Source organism: Myxine glutinosa, chromosome 10 (assembly GCF_964187855.1).
Source record: "Myxine glutinosa chromosome 10, kmMyxGlut1.1, whole genome shotgun sequence".
Taxonomy (NCBI): domain Eukaryota; kingdom Metazoa; phylum Chordata; class Myxini; order Myxiniformes; family Myxinidae; genus Myxine; species Myxine glutinosa.
Genome location: NC_136270.1, coordinates 15,532,633 through 15,552,972, shown reverse-complemented (window position 1 = coordinate 15,552,972; position 20,340 = coordinate 15,532,633). Strand labels below are relative to the sequence as shown.

The 20,340-nt window shown below is 50.7% G+C and overlaps 1 protein-coding gene across 1 annotated transcript in view; it reads right to left on the bottom strand.

Moving 5' to 3' along the window:
• COMMD10 (COMM domain containing 10) overlaps positions 1–20,340 on the bottom strand; it is a 118,415-nt gene that overhangs the window by 35,605 nt on the left and 62,470 nt on the right. The window contains exon 6 of the mRNA XM_068126932.2: positions 14,290–14,349. Within this exon, the coding sequence (XP_067983033.1) occupies positions 14,290–14,349 (60 nt within the window). The remainder of the gene's footprint in view (positions 1–14,289; positions 14,350–20,340) is intronic.

The following is a 20,340-nucleotide window of genomic DNA, read 5'->3' as shown; positions in this document are numbered from 1 at the left end:
GGGCCATGCCCCAACCCATGGGGTCCATAAGTGGTGCATCGATGCAGACAGCTGGTTCTGAGAGTCCCGGGCGCACAATGGCCGACTCACGCACGCTCCCCTCGGCGCCCAATGGCGCACAGGTCATGTGGGAGACAAAAGGGACAAATGAGCGAGGGGTAAGGTCACAAGGGTACACATCACTAAGGCAATGCAAGGCGAAATGCGTACGGAGGGCGAAGTGAGAAAGCTCGTCCCTACCGTACGTCACCCCCCTGTCACCTACACTACCCTTGCCCTTACCCCATATGTACAAAATCTACACATTACCAATCCGTCGCTACTGTCACGTCTCCTCATATTTCCTCTATACCAAATTCGTCACCACAATCCCTCTATCCAAAATTTGCCATCACCCAATTCGTCATCAATCCTCATAAGGAGGAAGAGATGGAACAACAAAGCACAATGTCACACCCACGTCATGATGCGTCTCACATTCCAAACATCTGCACAATAAAATAACAAAACATGGCATGTTGTGGAGGTACGTCATCTCAGGTGAGTGCATGTAGATGGTGCGAGGAGACTTCAATCCTAACTATCCTCTAAATGACATTAACACACTTTACACTACCCGGGGTCTTTCCCTGCCAATCCATTGGCCAACTTACTCTATGGGTTCTAAAAACCAATTCCCATTGACCAACTGTGGTGCTTCTCAATTTGGGGTCTCACTCCCCCGATTCATCTCCCGGTGCCCTCGCACAATTTCTGGGCTGTGACGTGTAGCTCTCCCAGCAGGTCTACCCACCTGCACACCTCCACCACTGTAGTTGCCACCCGAGCTTACCTGCTCCTTAACCTAACCTATCTACTGGGGAAGGCCCCTCCTGGCTCTGTCACCCCACTCGGTGCCCTCTGGCACTGGGCTACCCGGGTCCGTCCTCCGGATCCTCGGGCCCCATCCACAACTACCGGCTCCCAGAGCCCACCTGCGGCCTCACCTGGCCGACATCCTCACAGTGGTGGAGTGCCCAAACCAACTACACACACTAACAGGCTACACGCCCAGCCATTTCCACAACACTAATGCACCCATCCAATCACCATTCTTCCACCCGCACCACAGATGCCAATATCCAACCACAATTTACCTATACCCTCTACCTAACACTTACTCTACCCGCCCCGGGTATCCGTGATGGGGGTCCACTCTTCCCCCATTCACACCTCCGCACCACCCACTCCACTCCATCGTTTCCACCATACTCACTCCACGACCATCCATCCCAATACGCCATATATCCCATACCATTTATTCCATACACCTGTCCTCCATTCACCTGTCGTTGCACACCTGTGCAATCATACCTGGTGCCACCTGCACCCTCCTCCTCTTCCTGGACCATTTGGTCAACACAACACGCAATCACCTTCACTCACTCATACACTGCTCCACACACCTGTTCAGTTGCACACCTGTGCAATCACACCTGTTCAATCCTCACACACACGGCATCATCTCATCTAACTACTCCCCTCTGAAACTTGCGCTTCCCAGTCGTCCCTTTAAACTATTGCGCTCCCACGTCATTATCATCCACACTAATCTACCTGCGTCCCCACTACAGGTATCAGTCACTAACTAATCTTAACGTTACCTAATGTCATCTTCTAGGTCCCTACACACGATATCCTAACCCACCCGGGCTAGTTTTCACTGCCATCAACCCCATAAGCTAGTGCTCCTTTGCCCCCCTGTCTGTGAGGGATGACAGAGTTGCCATCCCACCACATCGGGGAGGTCCCACTATCAATTTTGCTCGTCCAAATTCCAACCAATTCAAATTTTTTCCATTTACTGCCAATTCTACCCACTATTATAAATTTCGTATCAAATCACGATCACTATCACTATCACCATCATCACAGTCCACTATATCCTAGCCTCGGTGCGTCGTGACATCATTAAACTCGGTTCGTAAAGCCGAGCAATGAATTCGGGTGGTTTGGTCGCCTGCAGGTTGAATCCGTCCGGCTTTCGGTTCAAGGGAGGTGGTTTGGTTGGACCGAGGTTCCACGCACCATCTCGGCGCGGCACCTTGCGGTCCCGGGCCCGATAGCTCAATCCCCCCCGGTCGGAACCCCGTCCCCACGAGGGGGCACCGTTCCGCTTCCTCCCACTCGCCCTTGAACCGGACCGGTCGCCTCGCCCGCCAAGGCCCGGACTCGACCGTGCGGGGCGGGGCCAAGCCCGAATCGGCAACGACGCTTCGAAGAGAAACGACGCAGCTTCGATCCGCGCCGGGCCCTGCATCCAACAAAGCACGCCGCGCCCCGAGCGCTCGCATCGGCTATCCGTCGCCCTAACCGCTAACCCGGTTACCGTCGATGCTTCACTTGCATGCTCACACGCATACGCTACCCCTTTCACCCTCACAAAACCCGGCGTTCCAACGCCGTCCGTACATTCCACCAACGCACTCCCTGTTACAAACCACACCTCTCGCGCACACTCTTGCGCACACTCGCACACCTCTCCTCCGTTACGTCCTCCGTAACACTCACCATGGGTGTGCACTCTTGCATCCACCCACTAACGCGCTCGGATGGGCTCACCCACACTCGCGCCATGACCAACTCAGGTGTGCTTCCTCGCACACCCTCAACCATTCCAAGCATGCATTCTCGCACCGCTCCACCACCAACTCACTCTCCGGGTCACTCTCACCCTCGCACGTACACTCCGTACACCCCGACGTGCATTCTCGCTCGCACTCGGTTTCACTCCCACACTTTATAACACACCCACTCGCCGACGCACACTTTTTCCTCACACGCGTGCCATTTCCACTCACACGGGACCCTTCACCAACGCCCGGATGCTTCCTCGATCCCAAGCGCGCGACAATTCTTTTGTCGCCAAACATCCTCCTGCAAAATCTACCCGCACAATACACAACAGCACGACTCACCTGGGGGATCCTTTTCTCCACGCGAACCTGTAAACTTCCATTTGGATTAGCGAGTACATCATCATGATTTGAGCAGGGACTTTGTACATATTCCATTTCTCCCTGCAATTCCCGGGCTACCTCCGTCATCTCTTCAATTTTAATTCCCAGCACTGCTTTTTCTTTATTCTCCTCGACGACCGTTGGCTTTAATAAAACACCCTCCTCTACCTCAGCGGTCGCCGGCTTTTCCAAACCCCGGGTCGCGATTTCTACCCCTGTCATTGTACCCGTGCTTTTCTCAACTTCGTCCAACCGGCGCTTCTCGACCCGCGTTACCTCGTCGTGCACCCGTGGGACCCTTTCGCCCAACTTGCGGTCTCTGTCCCTCTGCTCCCTTTCCTCCCTATCGGCCCTCATTCCGTTTATTGTTGCTTCAATTTGCTCACTCCGAGCATCCATCCGGTTCCTCATTTGTCCCATTCGCTCACCCTGAGCATCCATTTTTGCTTCTAGCCTCTTATTTGCCATTAGTATGGTTGCATTAATCTGCGCCATGAGGTCCCGCACATCAATTCCCGCTATTTGCGCAGCGGGCGCGGCTACCCCGCGCTCGTGCGAGCCGCCACTTTGTGCGTCTGATACCACGTGCGCGAGAGCGCCATTTTGTGCGTCTGATACTCCCTCAACCGCCTCCTCATTGCTCCCCTCCATTTGATCCTGGGTTACTCCTAACCCCTCCTCTAGCTCCCCCACCGGCATCCCGTCGCCTTGACCAGCCATGGCGCGATTTCAAAATTCGGGTTTTGTAAAACAAAAGCAATTTCGGTACTTTGTAATTTTGAGCGCGTTAAGCACGCTTCGGGTCCAATCCCACTTCCCGACACCAATTGTTACTGATCGCGGTTTAGGATGTTGTTTGCCGAGCGAAGGCTCCGTGACCGAACAGTTGTTCCCCGACTCACCCGATTCACCCAGAACTTTGGCCGTATCGCACCGCAGCTGCCCAATCTGGAAAAGACTAAAACGACGAAATGCAAAGAGGAAAAGGAATAAGACGAGAAGACGGACAGAAGAGTAATTGGATTTATTATACACACAAGCAAAAAGAAAGCAGTCACGTTTATTTACAACACATAAGACGCAGGTGACACAGTGCAAATACTAGCTTATACAGACTTAATTAAATACCCAGGGACAAGACACACAGAACAAACTCACGTACACAAGAAGGGTGGAAAGGCAGGAGGTGGATGGCTGGAGGGAGAGGAAGGTCCAAGGGGGTCCTGCAGCACGATCGGCGCGTTTAGCAGCCGCCGTTCCTTCGCGGCCCTGCTCAAAACCGCCGTCCAGGCCCCAAGCGGCTGTTGGGTGTTGTTGCTGCTGTGGCCGCCGCTTGCTTTGCCAGGACTCGTCTGACTCGTCTGGTCCAAACCCTCAACTCAACAACACTCTTGCACGTCTCCCTGTCCAACCACTCTTTCTCTCTTGGTCCAACCACTCTTTCTCTTTCTTGGTCCAACCACTCTTTCTCTCTCTTGGTCCACTCACTCCTCACCACCGACTCCTCACGCTTCTTGCGCGCGCGCCTTTATAGCGCCTCCGGCGATCAAGCCGCCGGCCTTCCTGACACGCCCATCGGTGTGCTCACCTCGGCCCTGGTTGGTCACGCGACCCTCTGGCTCCGCCCTTGATGACGACGGGCGGGCACGCCCCTCTTCCCCGACCCGAGCACATGTTCAATGGTGGTTTTGGAGGGGATGTAATTGGCAATCGAGGCTTGGCAATGACGAAAGGGGTTGTGAAAGGAAATGGAGATTTTGGGGATGGGAATGAAAGGGGATCTATTCTCTTTCACTGGTGCAATGGAGTACTTCAATTAATGGGAGACACAGCCTTACCCTAAAACACAGAATAAGATATAACTATCGAACAGGGGTATTCTATTATTGGCTGACGTGTATGCTTGTGGACTAATTATGGGATGCCCTTTCACCTTTACACAGCTCCGGAGGCAGGGGGCGCAGAATAAACTAAAGCGCGGCGTTACGCGCGCTGCTTGTGAGCAAGGAGGAAGCGGACAAGCGGTAACATATGAACGTCTTTATTGTAAGACTACACTGTAACACTGAACTCTTCCGGGCTGGTCGCCCGGTGTATATCCTGAGGCCACGCCTACCCCTCGGGCGTGGCCACCGCCCACTTGGTGCGTGGAATGATGTCACCACGCCAGTGGGCTTTTGTGTCCGCCACACGCGCCCCCCCAGAATTCCCACGCACCTGGAGGGCCAGTTTGCGGGGCAGACGAATGACCCGGCCGAAGCGCCCCCTGGCGATCGGCGGCGTCTGGGGTGCAGGGATACCAGGTGGGATGCCCCTGGCTGCCCCTGGGATGGGTGCAGGACCGGGGGGCGCCGTGGCGGCGGGGCTGGGCGGTGCCGGGGGTCCGCCCCGACGTGGGGGTCGGGCCACTGGCGGTGGATGGTCCACATCGAGGTGGGCCGGCTTGAGGCGGTCTACCGAAACGCGGTCAGGAGTACCGCCGATGTCCAGGGTGAAGTGCTTCGCCCCGGTCTCCAGCACGCGGAAAGGCCCGTCGTACGGGGGCCGCAGTGGTGTCCGATGGGCATCGTGGCGGACGAAGACGTACTCCGCCGTGCGAAGCTCCGGGGCGACGTGCGTCGGTGGGTGCCCGTGGCATGCCGTTGGCACCGGGGCGAACCTCTGGGCGGTCTCTTGCAGAGCGGAGCGCTGCTGTGCCGCGGACCATGGTGCCGTGGAGTCGGGGAGGAACTCGCCCGGCACCCGCAGCGGTTGCCCGAAGACCAACTCCGCCGCGGATGCGCGCAGGTCCTCCTTGGGCGCCGTCCGGAGGCCCAGCAGGACCCAGGGGAGCCTGTCGACCCAGCCGCCGTCGCGGAGGGTGGCCCGGAGCGCGGCCTTCAATGAGCGGTGAAATCGCTCACACAGGCCGTTAGCCTGGGGGTGGTAGGCCGTGGTTCGGTGCAGCCGGACCCCGAGCCCCTGCGCAACCGCCCCCCAGAGCTCCGAGGTGAACTGGGGGCCGCGGTCGGATGAGATGTCTGAGGGGGCGCCGAACCGGGCGACCCAGGTGGCGATGAAAGCCTGCGCGACATCGGCCGCCGTTGTCGACGCCAAGGGCACGGCCTCCGGCCACCGGGTGGTGCGGTCCACCATGGTGAGGACGTGGGTGAAACCCCGCGAGGGGGGCAGAGGTCCCACCAGGTCCACGTGGACGTGGTCAAACCGGCGTTCCGGCACCGTGAACGGGGCCAACGGGGCCTGGGTGTGCCGGTGCACCTTGGCGCGCTGGCACGCGAGGCATGTCCTGGCCCAGCCGCGGACGGCCTTCCGGAGGCCATGCCAGACGAACTTGTCGGCGATCAGCCTTTGGGAGGCCCTCGCGCCCGGGTGGGACAGGCCGTGGATGGCGTCAAACACCTGGCGCTGCCAGCCCGCGGGCACAATGGGGCGAGGACGCCCGAGGGAGACGTCGCACAAGAGGGCCGCGCCCGCGCCGTCGAACGGCACCTCGGTGACGCGGAGGCCCGTGACGGCGGTCCGCAAGGCCTGGACGTCGGGGTCAGCGGCCTGGTCCGCTGCCATCCGGGCATAGTCGATGCCGAGGTGGACTGCGTGGGCGACGGCCCGGGAAAGGCAATCCGCCACCGGGTTGTCCTTCCCCGCGACGTGCTGGATGTCCGTCGTGTACTCGGACACGGCCGAGAGGTGACGCTGCTGCCGGGCCGACCACGGCTCGGTGACCTTGCCCATCGCGAAGATCAGCGGCTTGTGGTCGACGAAGGCAGTGAACGCCCGGCCCTCGAGCAGATGGCGGAAGTGCCTGACCGCCAAGTGAAGTCCGAGCAACTCGCGGTCGAAGGTACTGTAACGGCGTTCGGGCGGGCGAAGCTGCCGGCTAAAGAACGCCAGCGGTTGCCAAGCTCCACGCACCCATTGCTCGTGCACCGCGCCCACCGCGTAGTCCGAGGCATCGGTGGTGAGGGCGATCGGTGCATCGGGCGCCGGGTGCGCGAGCATGGTGGCGTTAGCCAAGGCGAGCTTCGCGCCCGTGAACGCTGTGTCCATCTGCTCGGTCCAGGTAACGTCGCCTTTGCCCGGCTTACCTCGGAGAGCTTCGTGCAGGGGGCGCAGGAGCTGGGCGATACGGGGCAGGAACCGATGGTAAAAGTTCACCATGCCCAGGAACTCCTGCAGCCCTCTGATCGTGCGGGGGCGCGGAAACCCCTTCACCGCCTCCACCTTGGCCGGCAGGGGGACGGCTCCGTGCCTGGTGACACGGTGCCCCAGAAAATCGATTGTGGCGGCGCCGAACCGGCACTTTGCGGGGTTCACAATCAGGCCATGCTGGCCCAGGCGTTCGAAGAGCGTGCGGAGGTGGCGTAGGTGCTCTTCGCGGGACGCGCTGGCGACGAGGATATCGTCCAGGTAGACGTAGACAAAATCCAAGTCGCGCAGGACGCTGTCCATCAGTCGCTGGAACGCCTGAGCCGCATTCTTCAGACCGAAGGGCATGCGCAGGAACTCGAAGAGTCCGAATGGCGTGATGACCGCCGTATTCGGGACGTCCTCCGGCCTGACGGGGACCTGATGGTAGCCGCGTATGAGGTCCACCTTCGAGAAGAAGGACCTGCCCGCCAAACGGGCGGAAAAGTCCTGAATGTGGGGGACGGGGTAGCGGTCGGGAGTCGTGGCGTCATTGAGACGGCGATAGTCCCCGCACGGTCGCCATCCCCCGCCGGGCTTCGGCACGATGTGCAGCGGCGACGCCCAAGCGCTCTCTGAGCGCCGAACGATGCCGAGTCGCTCCAGGGTAGCGAACTCCGCTTTTGCCACCGCCAGCTTCGTCGGCTCGAGGCGGCGTGCCCGGGCGTAGACCGGTGGCCCGACGGTGGGGATGTGATGGGCCACCCCGTGCTTGACGGCCCCCGCCGAGAAGGTGGGCCGCGTGAGGGACGGGAAGCCGGCGAGGAGGCGGGTGAATGCGTCCGCTGCCGGAAGCGTACAGACCAACGTGGCCGGAACCGAATCGTTCGGCAAGCCGCTTGGCAAGCCGCTCGTTGAGCTGGGCAACGCACATGCGAGCGAGCTGAACGTCTCGGCCTGGACAAGCCGTCTGCGCTTCACGTCGACCAGGAGCCCATTAGCGCACAGGAAGTCCGCGCCAAGCAGTGCCATGGGCACGTCGGCGGTGACGAACGTCCATCGGAAAACCTGCCCTCCAAACCGCAGAGAGAGGCAGCGTTTTCCGTACGTACGGATGGGCGTCCCGTTCGCGGCAAGCAGCGCGGGGCCCCCACCCGCGGCGTGCTTGTCTGACGTGCCGGCGGGAATGACACTCACCTGTGCTCCCGTGTCGCACAGGTAACGGCGCCCGGAGAAGGTGTCCGTTATGAACAGCAGGCTGCTCGAACGGCCGGCGCTCGTCGCCACCATTGAGCGCCGGCCCGGGCGTTTCCCGACCCGTTGAAGGAGCACGGCGGATGACACCGCCGAGCTTCGTGGCCGAACTTGGCGTGGAACCAGCACCAGGTGGTGGAGCTGGAGGAGCGCGGCTGGCTCCGCCAGGCTGGTGGAGTCGACGGGTTTCCCCGCGGTGGCGGTTTTCGCCGCGGCGGTGGGCGGGGCGTGGCGGCGTTCACGAGGTGCGTATCAGCATGCTGCTGAAACTCAGCGTGCTGTAGAAGATGATGCTGTGGAACAGCAGCGTCGAAGGCCGTGACGGCCACGCCAACGCTCGCCCGCGTGTCCGAAGCGGCGAAGTACTTGTCCGCCTCGGCCGCCAATGCTCGGGGTTCCGTTAGCCCGGTCCCGGCCAACGCGAGGTGAACCTGCGCTGGAAGTTGGCGACGGAAAAGCGCCCGGAATAGCGAACCGGGGGCTTCGTCGCCCAACAGTGACAGCATATGGTCCATTCGGACCGACGGGCACGTCTCACCGAGCTCGGGGAGATCCAGGAGGCGGTCGGCCCGTGCGTCGTCCGTGAGGCTGAACGTGGCTAGGAGTAGCCGCTTGAGTGCCTCGTACTTGTGGCCGTCCGGTGGGTGGCGAAGGACGGACACAACTCGAGCGGCCGTGCTGGGCCCGAGGGAGGCGACGACATGGCAGTAGCGCAGGTCGTCGTTGGTGAGGCGCCGAAGCTGAAATTGGGCTTCGGCTTGAACGAACCAGACCTCCGCCTGGGCCTCCCAAAATTCGGGAAGTTTAATCGCCATTGACTTGTCGTTGGCCATTGCAATGGCGTCGTGTTCGGAAGGATCGCTACGGCAGATCCAACGTCGAGGGTCACCAGTAAAGCGCGGCGTTACGCGCGCTGCTTGTGAGCAAGGAGGAAGCGGACAAGCGGTAACATATGAACGTCTTTATTGTAAGACTACACTGTAACACTGAACTCTTCCGGGCTGGTCGCCCGGTGTATATCCTGAGGCCACGCCTACCCCTCGGGCGTGGCCACCGCCCACTTGGTGCGTGGAATGATGTCACCACGCCAGTGGGCTTTTGTGTCCGCCACAAAACAATAATAATAATAATAAAGCACACAATCAAAAAAATATACAGTCCTCATATCCGCAACAATATATATACATACATACATACATACATACATATATATATATATATATATATATATATATATACGTAGTGTGTTCAAAAAGTATCCGACCTTTATTTTTCGTGCGTAAAAAAAAAGAAGCTAGGGAGGCGTTGATTGGTGCACATATGTAGGCGATCCTAATGCGCACGTGTGAATTTTTTCCCACCTGCAGAAGCTGTCATTCGACGGCAGACCGCCAATGAGTGAGGACATGTAAGTGAGCACCGTCGGATTTTCGTTTTTGACAAAATGACGGAAAAACTTGAACAACGCTACTGCATCAAATTTTGTGTTTCATCAAACTTGCATCAAAACTGCAACTTGGTGTCTGGGTCGTACCCATAAACCCAGGACTCATCGCCAGTGATCACTGTGTTGAGGAAGCTGGGATCGCTGTTCACAGTCTTCAGCATGTCCTGTGCGATCTCCAAACGGAGTTGCTTCTGCTCAATCGTTAGCAGCTTTGGTACGAACTTCGCTGAGATTCTCCTGAAGCCCAAATCCTCCTTCATAATGGAATGAAAGGTGTTGAATCTTGCGGATCGTTTCCACTTGGGAATCGCCAAGCTTTACACAAAATTTGATGCAGTAGCGTTGTTCAAGTTTTTCCGTCATTTTGTCAAAAACGAAAATCCTACGGCGCTCACTTACTCACTTATACGTATATATATATATATCTATATATATATATATATATATATATATATATATATATATATATATATATATATATATATATATATATATACATACATACATACATACATACATACATACATACATACATACATATATATATATATATATATATATACAGGGGGCTGCAAAAGTAGGTATACAGTAAGGATTATACCAACAACAGGTGGATTGGACGTCGGGGAGCCGTTGGCTGGCCACCACGTTCGCCGGATCTCACCCCTATGGACTTCTTTTTCTGGGGATGTGTAAAAGACAGGGTTTTCGCAAGCAAGCCACGTTCTGTTGATGCCATGATTCAGTTCATACGGGAGGCTTGCCAGGAAATTGATGCTGATAAAGACCTTTGTGCCAGAGTGTGCATGGGTGTCCACACTCGACTAGTGGAGTGTGTGAATGCCGGGGGCAAACAGTTTGAACATTTGAGGGATTAATATGTTTATTATTGATATGTTTATTATTGATATGCTTGTATAATCAATAAAATACGTTTTGTGCACACGTTTTGTTTTTCATTACTGTATACCTACTTTTGCAGCCCCCTGTGTATACGTGTATACGTGTATACACACACACACACACACACACACACACACACACACACACACACACACACACACACACACACACACACACACACACACACACACACACACACACACACACACACACACACACACACACACACACACACACACAATATTCTTGGGTAAAATGCCACGGGAACAGAAAAGGCCCCTTCATATGGTATGTGCCATGTGGCAAAGTATAGAAAAGAAATGAGATTCCATAAGCTTGTATAAAATGCCAAACGATACAAAATAAGGGGAAATCAAAAAATCTCGTAGGCATGCAGGACTGCCCTTGTGTTCTGAGGAGGAACCAAGTAATGCTCGAGAAAAGTTAATATAGATGGTGAACAGATGTATGGTGGTGAACAGATGTTCTAAAGACCTGGAGGGAGGAGTGGGATTGAAGAGAGTGTGGGAGTTTATTCCAGAGGCGGGAGTAAAGAGGAGTGAAGGTGAGCAGAGAGTCTTGATTTTGGCAGTTTCACCAGAAGAGGGTTGCAGTCAGATATTGTGTGACCTGAATAAATATTTGGGGCACAGAGCACAGACAGAGCAGGGGGAGCTACGCCAGAGAGGAGTTGGTAGAAGACAGAAGGACCAGCAACCTGCCTACGGTGAGGGAGTGAAATGCCCTCAAGTGTCAGCTTAATCGCAGGAGATTCCAATGATTTTGAAAGCTTTGGTTTCAACAGTGTGAAGCTGAGCTAGGTGTGAGGCAGGAGCACCAGCCCAGAGGAGAGAGCAGGATTCCAATGAGCTGCGATGAAAGCCTTGTATGTGGCGAGGACCTCAGATATGCCAAGGAAGGACTTCGCACGACGGAGGCTGCCCAGTCCGCAACTGGCTTTGGAAGCCAGCTTTGAAATGTGGTTTACCCAGGAAAGATCATGGCAGATAGTGAGACCCAAAAGCATGAGTGACAGAACTTCTTGGAGAGGATTGTTAAGAAAGTAGATGGGAGGGGTGTCCAGGCAGTCTTTTCAGAGAGAGAAAGTGAGAGTGTGAGATTTGTCAGGATTGAAAGACATGTTCCACTTGTTGGACCAGTCTGTGATTTTGTCCAGGTCTGCAGTTTTTGAGGAGGCTGCTGCCTGCCGATCTGAGGGATGAGGTATGGAGCGGCAAAGAGTAGAGTCATCAGCAAAGAGATAGAGAGGATTTTCCAGAAAGTCGGAGAGATCATTGGTGAAGGCCAGAAAATGCACAGGGCCCAGAACACTTCCTTGAGGAACTCCAGCCTGAACAGGAAGGAGAGATGAGAGAAATCCATTCAGGGCTGCACGTTGACTGCGACCGGTGAGGAAGTCAGCAAGCCATGCATGGAGGTTTCCATGGATACCACAAGAGGAGAGTTTGGTGAGCAGGGTGGGGTGCCAGACCGTATTCAAGGCACGTGATATGTCAATCAAGGGAGACAGCTCTGATTTCCTGTTTGGCATTGAGGACCTCCATCCATTGTTGAGACAGCAGAAGCAGCATGTCCAGAGTAGAATTACCTGGTCTGAATCCAAATTGATGATCAGTGATAAAGCCATTGGAGAAGAGGAAGGATTTGATATCTGAAGCAATGACAGATTCCATGACTTTGCTGATGATTGGAAGCAGGCTCATTGGTCTGTAGTTGTAAGGATCTGTTTTTGCAACTTTTTGTGTAAAGCGGTAATGTTGGCTGATTTCCAAGCTGATGGCAGATGACGTTGAGCAAATGAGAGGGTGAAGAGAGCAGAGAGAGGGTGAGATTGAGCGGCAGAGCAGGATTTTAGGAACCGTGGGCTGATGCCGTCTGGTCCAGTTGCAGAATCAGCGTCAAGGTTTGACAGAAACTTCTCCACCTTGTCAGGAGAAGACACAGAGTCCAGGAGCAGCTGGGTTTGACTGGGTGAGGTGGGTGCAGAGAGAGACGGGTTTGGGACACAATATTTTGTGGCAAACACAGAGTTGAGGCATTCTGCTTTTTCACGTGCGGAGTCAGCTGTGTAGCCGTTTGAGGTAAGGGAGGGGATGGAGGAGGAACAAACACCAGAAACAGATTTGACCAGATGCCTCCAGGATTTGGAGGAGGGAGACAGGTGTGAGAGTTCAGTCTTGAGAGTTGAGAGATATTGTTTCCTTGCTCTCCTGAGGGTAGACACACACTTGTTCCGAGCTTTGTGAAAGGAATGGAGATTGCCTTCATTTGGATTTGCCTTCCAAGAGGCAAAGGCAAGTTGTTTCATGGCAACTGCCTCACCACAAGATTCAGTGTACCAAGGACGGGAGGAAGGGTATGACAACTGAAGATGAGATGGGATAAATCTGTGCATGTGAGAGAGCAGTTTACTTTGGAAGAATTCCCAGGAAAAGTTTTTGGCAGAGGCAGTGGAGACGGGAGACCAGTCCAGATGATTGATGGCTGCTCGAAGACCGTGCCAGTCGACCTGAGTGAAATGCCAGACTCGTCGATGCTGAGGAGGCTCTCTGAGAATGGCCACAGAGATGTCCACTTTAACAAGCAAATGATCAGATGAACCGATTGGAGCAGAAGAAGAGCAGCAGACATTTGCAGGGAAGTTTGTCATCGGCAAGCATGACCGACCTTTTGCTCGACATAAATGTAGGTTTTTTTTGTTTGTTTGTTTTTTCGGACACATTTACTGTTTTTATGTAAAATTTCATTGAGATTTTTATTTCAGTTTGCAGTATATTGATGTAATATAAATTACAATTTTCAAATGTATATGGATTGAGGTTTTTTTGTGTTTGTAATTTTTTACGTATGCGCTTATGGTTTTTTACATAAATTTTCATTTACGGACGCTTTTTGTCGCTTCTGGGATTTTTCCCGGTGTACCGGCTCGATGTCCGTCGGCACATTATTTGCAGTTTTGTGTCAATTGCAGTCAATAAAGTTTTTGTGATGGAGGTGCCAATTCAGTTTCAATGTAAAGTAATTTCTTCCACAAGTATGATATCATAAATAATGTGATTTCATGCCTTGTGCAGGGAAAATTGGACAATATGATGAAGGAAGATGAGGGGAGGAGTGGATGTGGTGGGAGGGGGGGGGGGGCGAGGTGGTGTGTATATTTGAGAATGAACAAAGGTAGAAGAAAAAAAAATTGGATAGTTGAAGGGTAGAAAAAAGATGTTGGAGTTTGGGATTGTGGGAGTAATACCTGGAAGGAGGGAAAGGAAAATTGAAAACCAAGAAAGGTGGGGTTTGGTAGGGGATAGGACGAGGTGTTAATCTGAAGAGAAGGAATGCGAGTTGAGGGGTTGGGGGGTGGGGGGGGGGGGGTTAAGAGAGAAACTTTTTTTAAACTTTGTAGTTGGTGTGCGAAATATTCATCAACAAGAGTTAGGATAAAGTTGGTTGATATGCTTAAACTAGGCAAACAGGAAACAAGTAAAAATACCATAAAAGGAAGAAGAAAAGCAGATAATTGAGCTGATGAGGTTTATCTCTCACCTTGTTGTAAAACTCATACAGTTCCTTGTGGTCAAATTCCATGAGCAGCTTCTCCACACTCTACACACAGAGATAGACATGATGAGGGTGGAAGAGAAGGTAAATGAGAAGATACCATGTTTGGTGATTTTCGTACAAGTACATGAGTCCAGATTTTTTATTTAAACAATCAAACCCCCACAATACCCCTTTGGTAGTTTCCGAAATCGTTGTTTGCACAACATTTCATTAATGCAAGCACAATCAGAAACGGTTATAAATTTTCAATGGCCCTACCATGCCTCGAGATTACAAAACGATGACCATTTAACTTGCTCTCACACAATGTAAAATAAATGATCACACATGGACATGGGGGTGGGAGGTGTTGAGGGGGAGAGGGGGGAGGGAGGTGGGAGAGTTACAGCTTTAGAAAATTACAAATACTCGCAGCAAGTGCTAAAGAGGCCTGTACAAAATGGAACACACACAAGGAAAAGTGTGTGTGTGAAATACTATGTTCTTGCTGAGATCCAATTGGTGGTTAGGTCTTAAAAGGAAAAATAAACCATGAGGGCCATGCCTGTGATCAGGCCACACACCAGCATTGCCCACCATCACATTTAGTGCCATGTCTTCGTATGCGGCTTAAAGCATTTGCGTTAGTTTTGAAATTTCATTTTTACTTTCAAAAATGAATAAAACAAATAAAAGATACGTGGGTAGGGAATGGTTACTAGGAAGGAGGTTACAAGGGAGAAGGACCAAAAAGGGGAAATCAACCATGGGGAAGGATGGAGCATGGTTTAAAATTGTTCATATTTACAAGGAAATTTCAGGAGCTTGGACAAAGGGGGAGGCCATTTGTCCCATCATGCCCATGCTTTATCAACACCACATTCATTCAATCACTCAGTTTATCAACTTAATTTCACTAAAGGGGATTTGCCCGGGAAAGATGGGAGGTGGAGAGGGGTAAGCAGAGAGGAATCACTTGGGTGTTATTAATTTATTTTACTACTAGTAGGGGTACCTGGCATTGTCTGGTGCTGTTCTAATGCTGTTGGAATTTTGGGAAAAAGATTTTGGGGGTTGGAGGAGTGGGGCTAAAACACTCCCCTACACCCATTAAGGAATGGGGTCAGGATCATTGAATATTAACTCACATAACTATGAGGGTGTAGGCACGAAAGAGAAAAAAAATCCTACTTTTTTTTAAATAAAATGTTTTTATTTATTTATTTATGTAAAACACTCCCCGGGTACTCACTATAATGAACCTCTGAAAATTTAAGATCCGTTCGACCATCTCTGAGAAAAATGGCAACACAGACACAGACAAACCAGACAGTATAGCTTATTATTTCCTTTTTAACATGAAGAGGCCTGGCATGATAGCTGAGAAGCATGCACACTTGCCTCCAAGCTGTCCAGCCTGGGTTTGAACCCTGACCCAGCTACAGACTGTCATCCCAGTGTCTCATCAATGTGTGCAGCCCTTCAAATGGATGTTAAAATGGGGCGTCCTGTCTGCCGGTACGAGTGGACGTTAAATATCCCAGTGTCCTTAGCGAAGAGTAGGGAGCTATCGAAGAGCAGGCCATGAACAAATGACAAATTCCTGCACGCGCTAGAGTTTCCTGCGTTGGAGGGGTGACGCATCTAGGATTGGAACTCCGAACCAAGAAACTGCAGCGTTAACGCTTTGCATAGAGCAAGGTACACATAATGTATAAGTATTGTTACGTGTTCGTTCCTCCCCAAACCCTGGTTACACTGCCCTTCAGAGTCTCAAGAGGGAACGCGGCAGAAAGATTTGTTATTTTGAGTGTTCTAATAAACCATGGTAAAACCACACCAATGCAAATGTAGAACAAAACAATTGTATTAAGAACCCTCACATACACAATAATAACACTATTGAAGAAAGTACAATGAAAATCTCACGTGCATCAAATGAACAATACATATGATGGTACCATCATTCCCCAATGCTCTCAAAGCAATGAACTCACGATACGCCAAACGTGAGTGGAATGTAACATTCCCCAAAGTCCGTGCAGAACGACAAAAACAGGCCGGTATTGGCACGACGGCGGACGAGGAGTTACGAGGTGAGAGGTCAATATAGGAATTGAGCCGATATGCGAACCAACGGCAATCCACACGATGAGGTCGATACGGAAATCCCAACGACAAAACAAGTGCACCAAGCGGACAGTGTCTTCGAGGACAAAATAGCGTATCAGCCTGTAATGGAGGCGCTTGCTTTTTCTCCAACAATAACTCACACTTGATAAAACCTGAGACGCAGGTTTAATTGCAATCACAATATATGACTATGTCGTGGGCAATCCCTTTCACAGGAAGCCTCAACTCATTCGCGACCAATATCAAAAAAAATCCGCTCGCAGCCTCGATGCGACTCACGGCTGTATCTCACTCATGGCCATCTCTTCCTCCTCCTTCTCTTCTGGTTCCTTTGCCGCGTTTTCCTTTTTCCTTCACAAACATTTATTTTTACCTTTTACTAAAGTCATCTCCATTTCACACAAAAATCTTAACAACAATATTACCTGAAACTAAAAATCCTATAAGTACATAATGACAACAAAGTGACTGATCTGTAACAGTATGATGAGCCTAAAAGTGATTGCTAAATTTGCTGTTCAATCTGCTTTTGCTAGTGGATGCTAATGATTTCAAACTATTTATTGGTGCCTCGTGAAACTTCATCATCTAATCTCCTACAGTTAATGCTCTTTGGACAAACGATGCTCTCAAAAGTCTCCAATGGGAATGACCGAATATTTCACTTTTATTATTTATACTGAACTCCAAAGTACATTGATACTGTACTAGCAAGTCAGATGCTTACCACCTGTGCCTGGCAGAGATACACAAATGGCATTCCATCTCAAGAGATTGCCGCATCAACCGATTCCAGCAAATATATTCACAGGTGCACCGACCGGGCAAGGGTGTTGTGAATGTGGGAAGTTAGGCGTAGGATGTCGGCGTTACAATTCCAAGTACAAAGCCTACAACATCTAGGTCCCAAGCGATTTGTCACAGACAATCATTTAACGACGATGACTGTTCACGACTTGTGGTGTCGACATCATCTCATCACGGCGCAAGTCATGGGGCCGCACACGCGTATGAAGCATCGGTGTCCAAATAGCTCTGGGATGCATTGTTTGTGCAGAACCTACTCATTATAATCACCTTCGACCAATGAACGTAGGAAAAAGTTGATCAGTAATATGAGTATAAAGAAAGGAAACATTACATTTGAACAGCAGATATTACATTTGCTTACTAAATCTTTATTTAATATACAGGTTAATGCACAAGCTTCCAATTAATGATCAAGGCAGGGTCTAAGCCCTCAAGCCATTGGGAATCAGCACAAAAGGAGCTGTGATTGAGAAAATCCTTAACTTAGCAGAGAATACGAAAAAAAAAAAGGTCAGGTTCTTTGAGCTCGAGATACTTGTGCACGAAATACTCTGATAATCATCCGACTTGATAAGAAAAAGCTAAGACGAAGATACTTCTCGAGCAAGGGTGGTCGTAAACCTCGTGCAGGTGGTCAACACAATAACAAACAAAAACGTAGGGACAACCAAATATTCTCAACCACATGTTGAGAGAGGTTTGCTGACTGCCCTGGGAAATAAGGCGAAGGGTCGACGTTGTCAATACTACAAGGGGCTAGCTACAAATGAATTATGCAAATATGGTAGATTTTGATTTTTGACCTCCCCCAAAACACTCACACACCATCACTCCGTCCTCACTCACCCCTTCCCCCCTCCCACTCCTGTAATTATTCACACACGACTCAATTTCCATGAGGATAGGTAATACAACACCGGATGTCTGCCAATACATTTGGTACAAAGTGCTAGTTACAGCAAAAAGCTTAGAAAACAAATCGATGGCTGCGAATTGATCACCCTGAAAATGTCCTTATTGTCACAAGACTTTTTATTAATGTAGCGCGCAGATGATGAGAAATGCTCAAAAACGAGGCAGTACAGGAACTCGGCCGCTCTTGTGTGATTGGCCCATTTTGTGTTCCCATCAAAGGAAATAACTCTAATATTTGCTTCTGGGTGTTCAGGATCTCACTGTACCTTTCAAGAAGATATTTCCTGTTAGGCTTGAGGTACTACAGTCAAGTACCATGGTACACAGGTACCATAAGGGGTGTGGGTAGAGAACAAACAAGGGATGTTGTTAAGGATGAGAGATAGGGTAGAATGCAAGGGGTGGTAGGGTGGTTTTATGGGTGTAAAAAAAGAAAAGAAAAAAGATCATGGTTTTGGAAGGTTTCAAAAGGGGTCCTTAGAGTTTCATTGAAAAGCGCACAGGTGTAAGGTGAGGGACCGTTCTATTGGTCGGGCATTTACCTCCAAGCTGTCTGGATCTGGGTTCAGATCCTGGTGGAGCTAGGTCAAAGACTTCTCTCAATCCATGTGTATCCTTCAATCTGAGCTCCAAATAACCACCAAGTTCCTTTTTAACTCTCAATCCAATTGTATTACTACCTCTACGAGTCTAACTGACGAATAAAGAGCCATCTAATAATGACATTAAAATGCAATTATTATTAAATTAAAATTGCAGAGGTTTTGAGGTTCCTTCATGCTCTTGTACCCTTCGCTCCAGTCCCATTAAGGGATGCTCTTTTCCCATACTTTGTCCTTCTCTTCCTCAACATACTACTCTACTTTATCTCGCTTCCTCCTCCCCTCCCCTACCCATTTTCAATTATAACTTTTGAAATTTAACTCCCTAGATGCATATGTAACTAGATGGTATTCATAGAATACTGACCCTGCGCAGTCAACTTGGTGTGAACCAACTCTTCTGTTTTTGAACTTTTTTTTTTTTTGATCCAACATGGCTGCCAGACCACGTGAGCAATGACATCATAAGTTTATATTCTCTAATATAATTGTTGCATAGATCATGCTCAATAAATTTCAAACTGATCAGACTAAGCGTTGTTCCTATCGAATTATGACATCATAATTATGGCACCAATGACGCCATCGTTAACAACACCTATTCCCCATATGGAGTTATTAGTCCCCTACCGGTGTACACCGGAGGGGACTATAGGTTTGCACTCCGTCCCTCCGTCTGTCACACAAAGAACAGTTTTCCGGACTTTTTTTTCTAAACACTTAATGCCAATGATTTCAAACTTGGTACATGGTTTCCTCATGATAAGATACAGATCAAGTTCGAACTTCACGACGTTTCGATCATTTTTGACAAAGTTATGGCACTTTGAACTTTGGGAATTCTGATGATCCTTAACTCAGTGTCATTTTAAGTTTTAATTTCTTTAAAAAAAGATTTTCTCTGCAATAATTGGACCGATTGAGATCAAAATTTCACCGTGGGGGGGGGGGGGGGGGGGGGGGACTCGGTCTGCAGAATATTTTAATGATAATTATGACGTCACAGGTCATGTGGTTCGCCCGCCATATTGTTTTTCGTGAAAACAGGAAACCCCTTTTTCTCTGCAATGGCTGAACAGATCGAGGCCAAACTTTGCAGTCAGAATCGCATACCCATGTCGAACAAAAAATTCAGCGAGCATGATGTCATGCGTCACATGGTTTCAGAGTTATGTCGTTTTTAAGCATGAACCTTTAAAACCGAGCTCCTCCCTCATTTTTGATCCAATCGAGGGGAAACTTCACAGATTTGTTCAGCATGTCAATCCACTAAAATGTCATTTTGGAATTTGCGATAGGTCACGTGGTTTGGCAGATATCGTTAATTAAACGAAAATAGTTTTAAAAAATGGATATCTCTTGAATCGCCAGTACCTCAGACCGTGAGTTGGTAATTATATAATTCACACAGTGCAATACGTGCAGGCTGCTCCACGGAGCGACCTTGCGGGCTTATCAACGAGGCGAGGCGTGACACACGTGTCTCAGCATACCTCAGATCAAGTTTGAAATCCAGCATCAACCGTGCATAAATTTGCATATACGATCATTTTTGACAAAGTTATGGCACTTTGAAATTTGGTAGGGGACATGT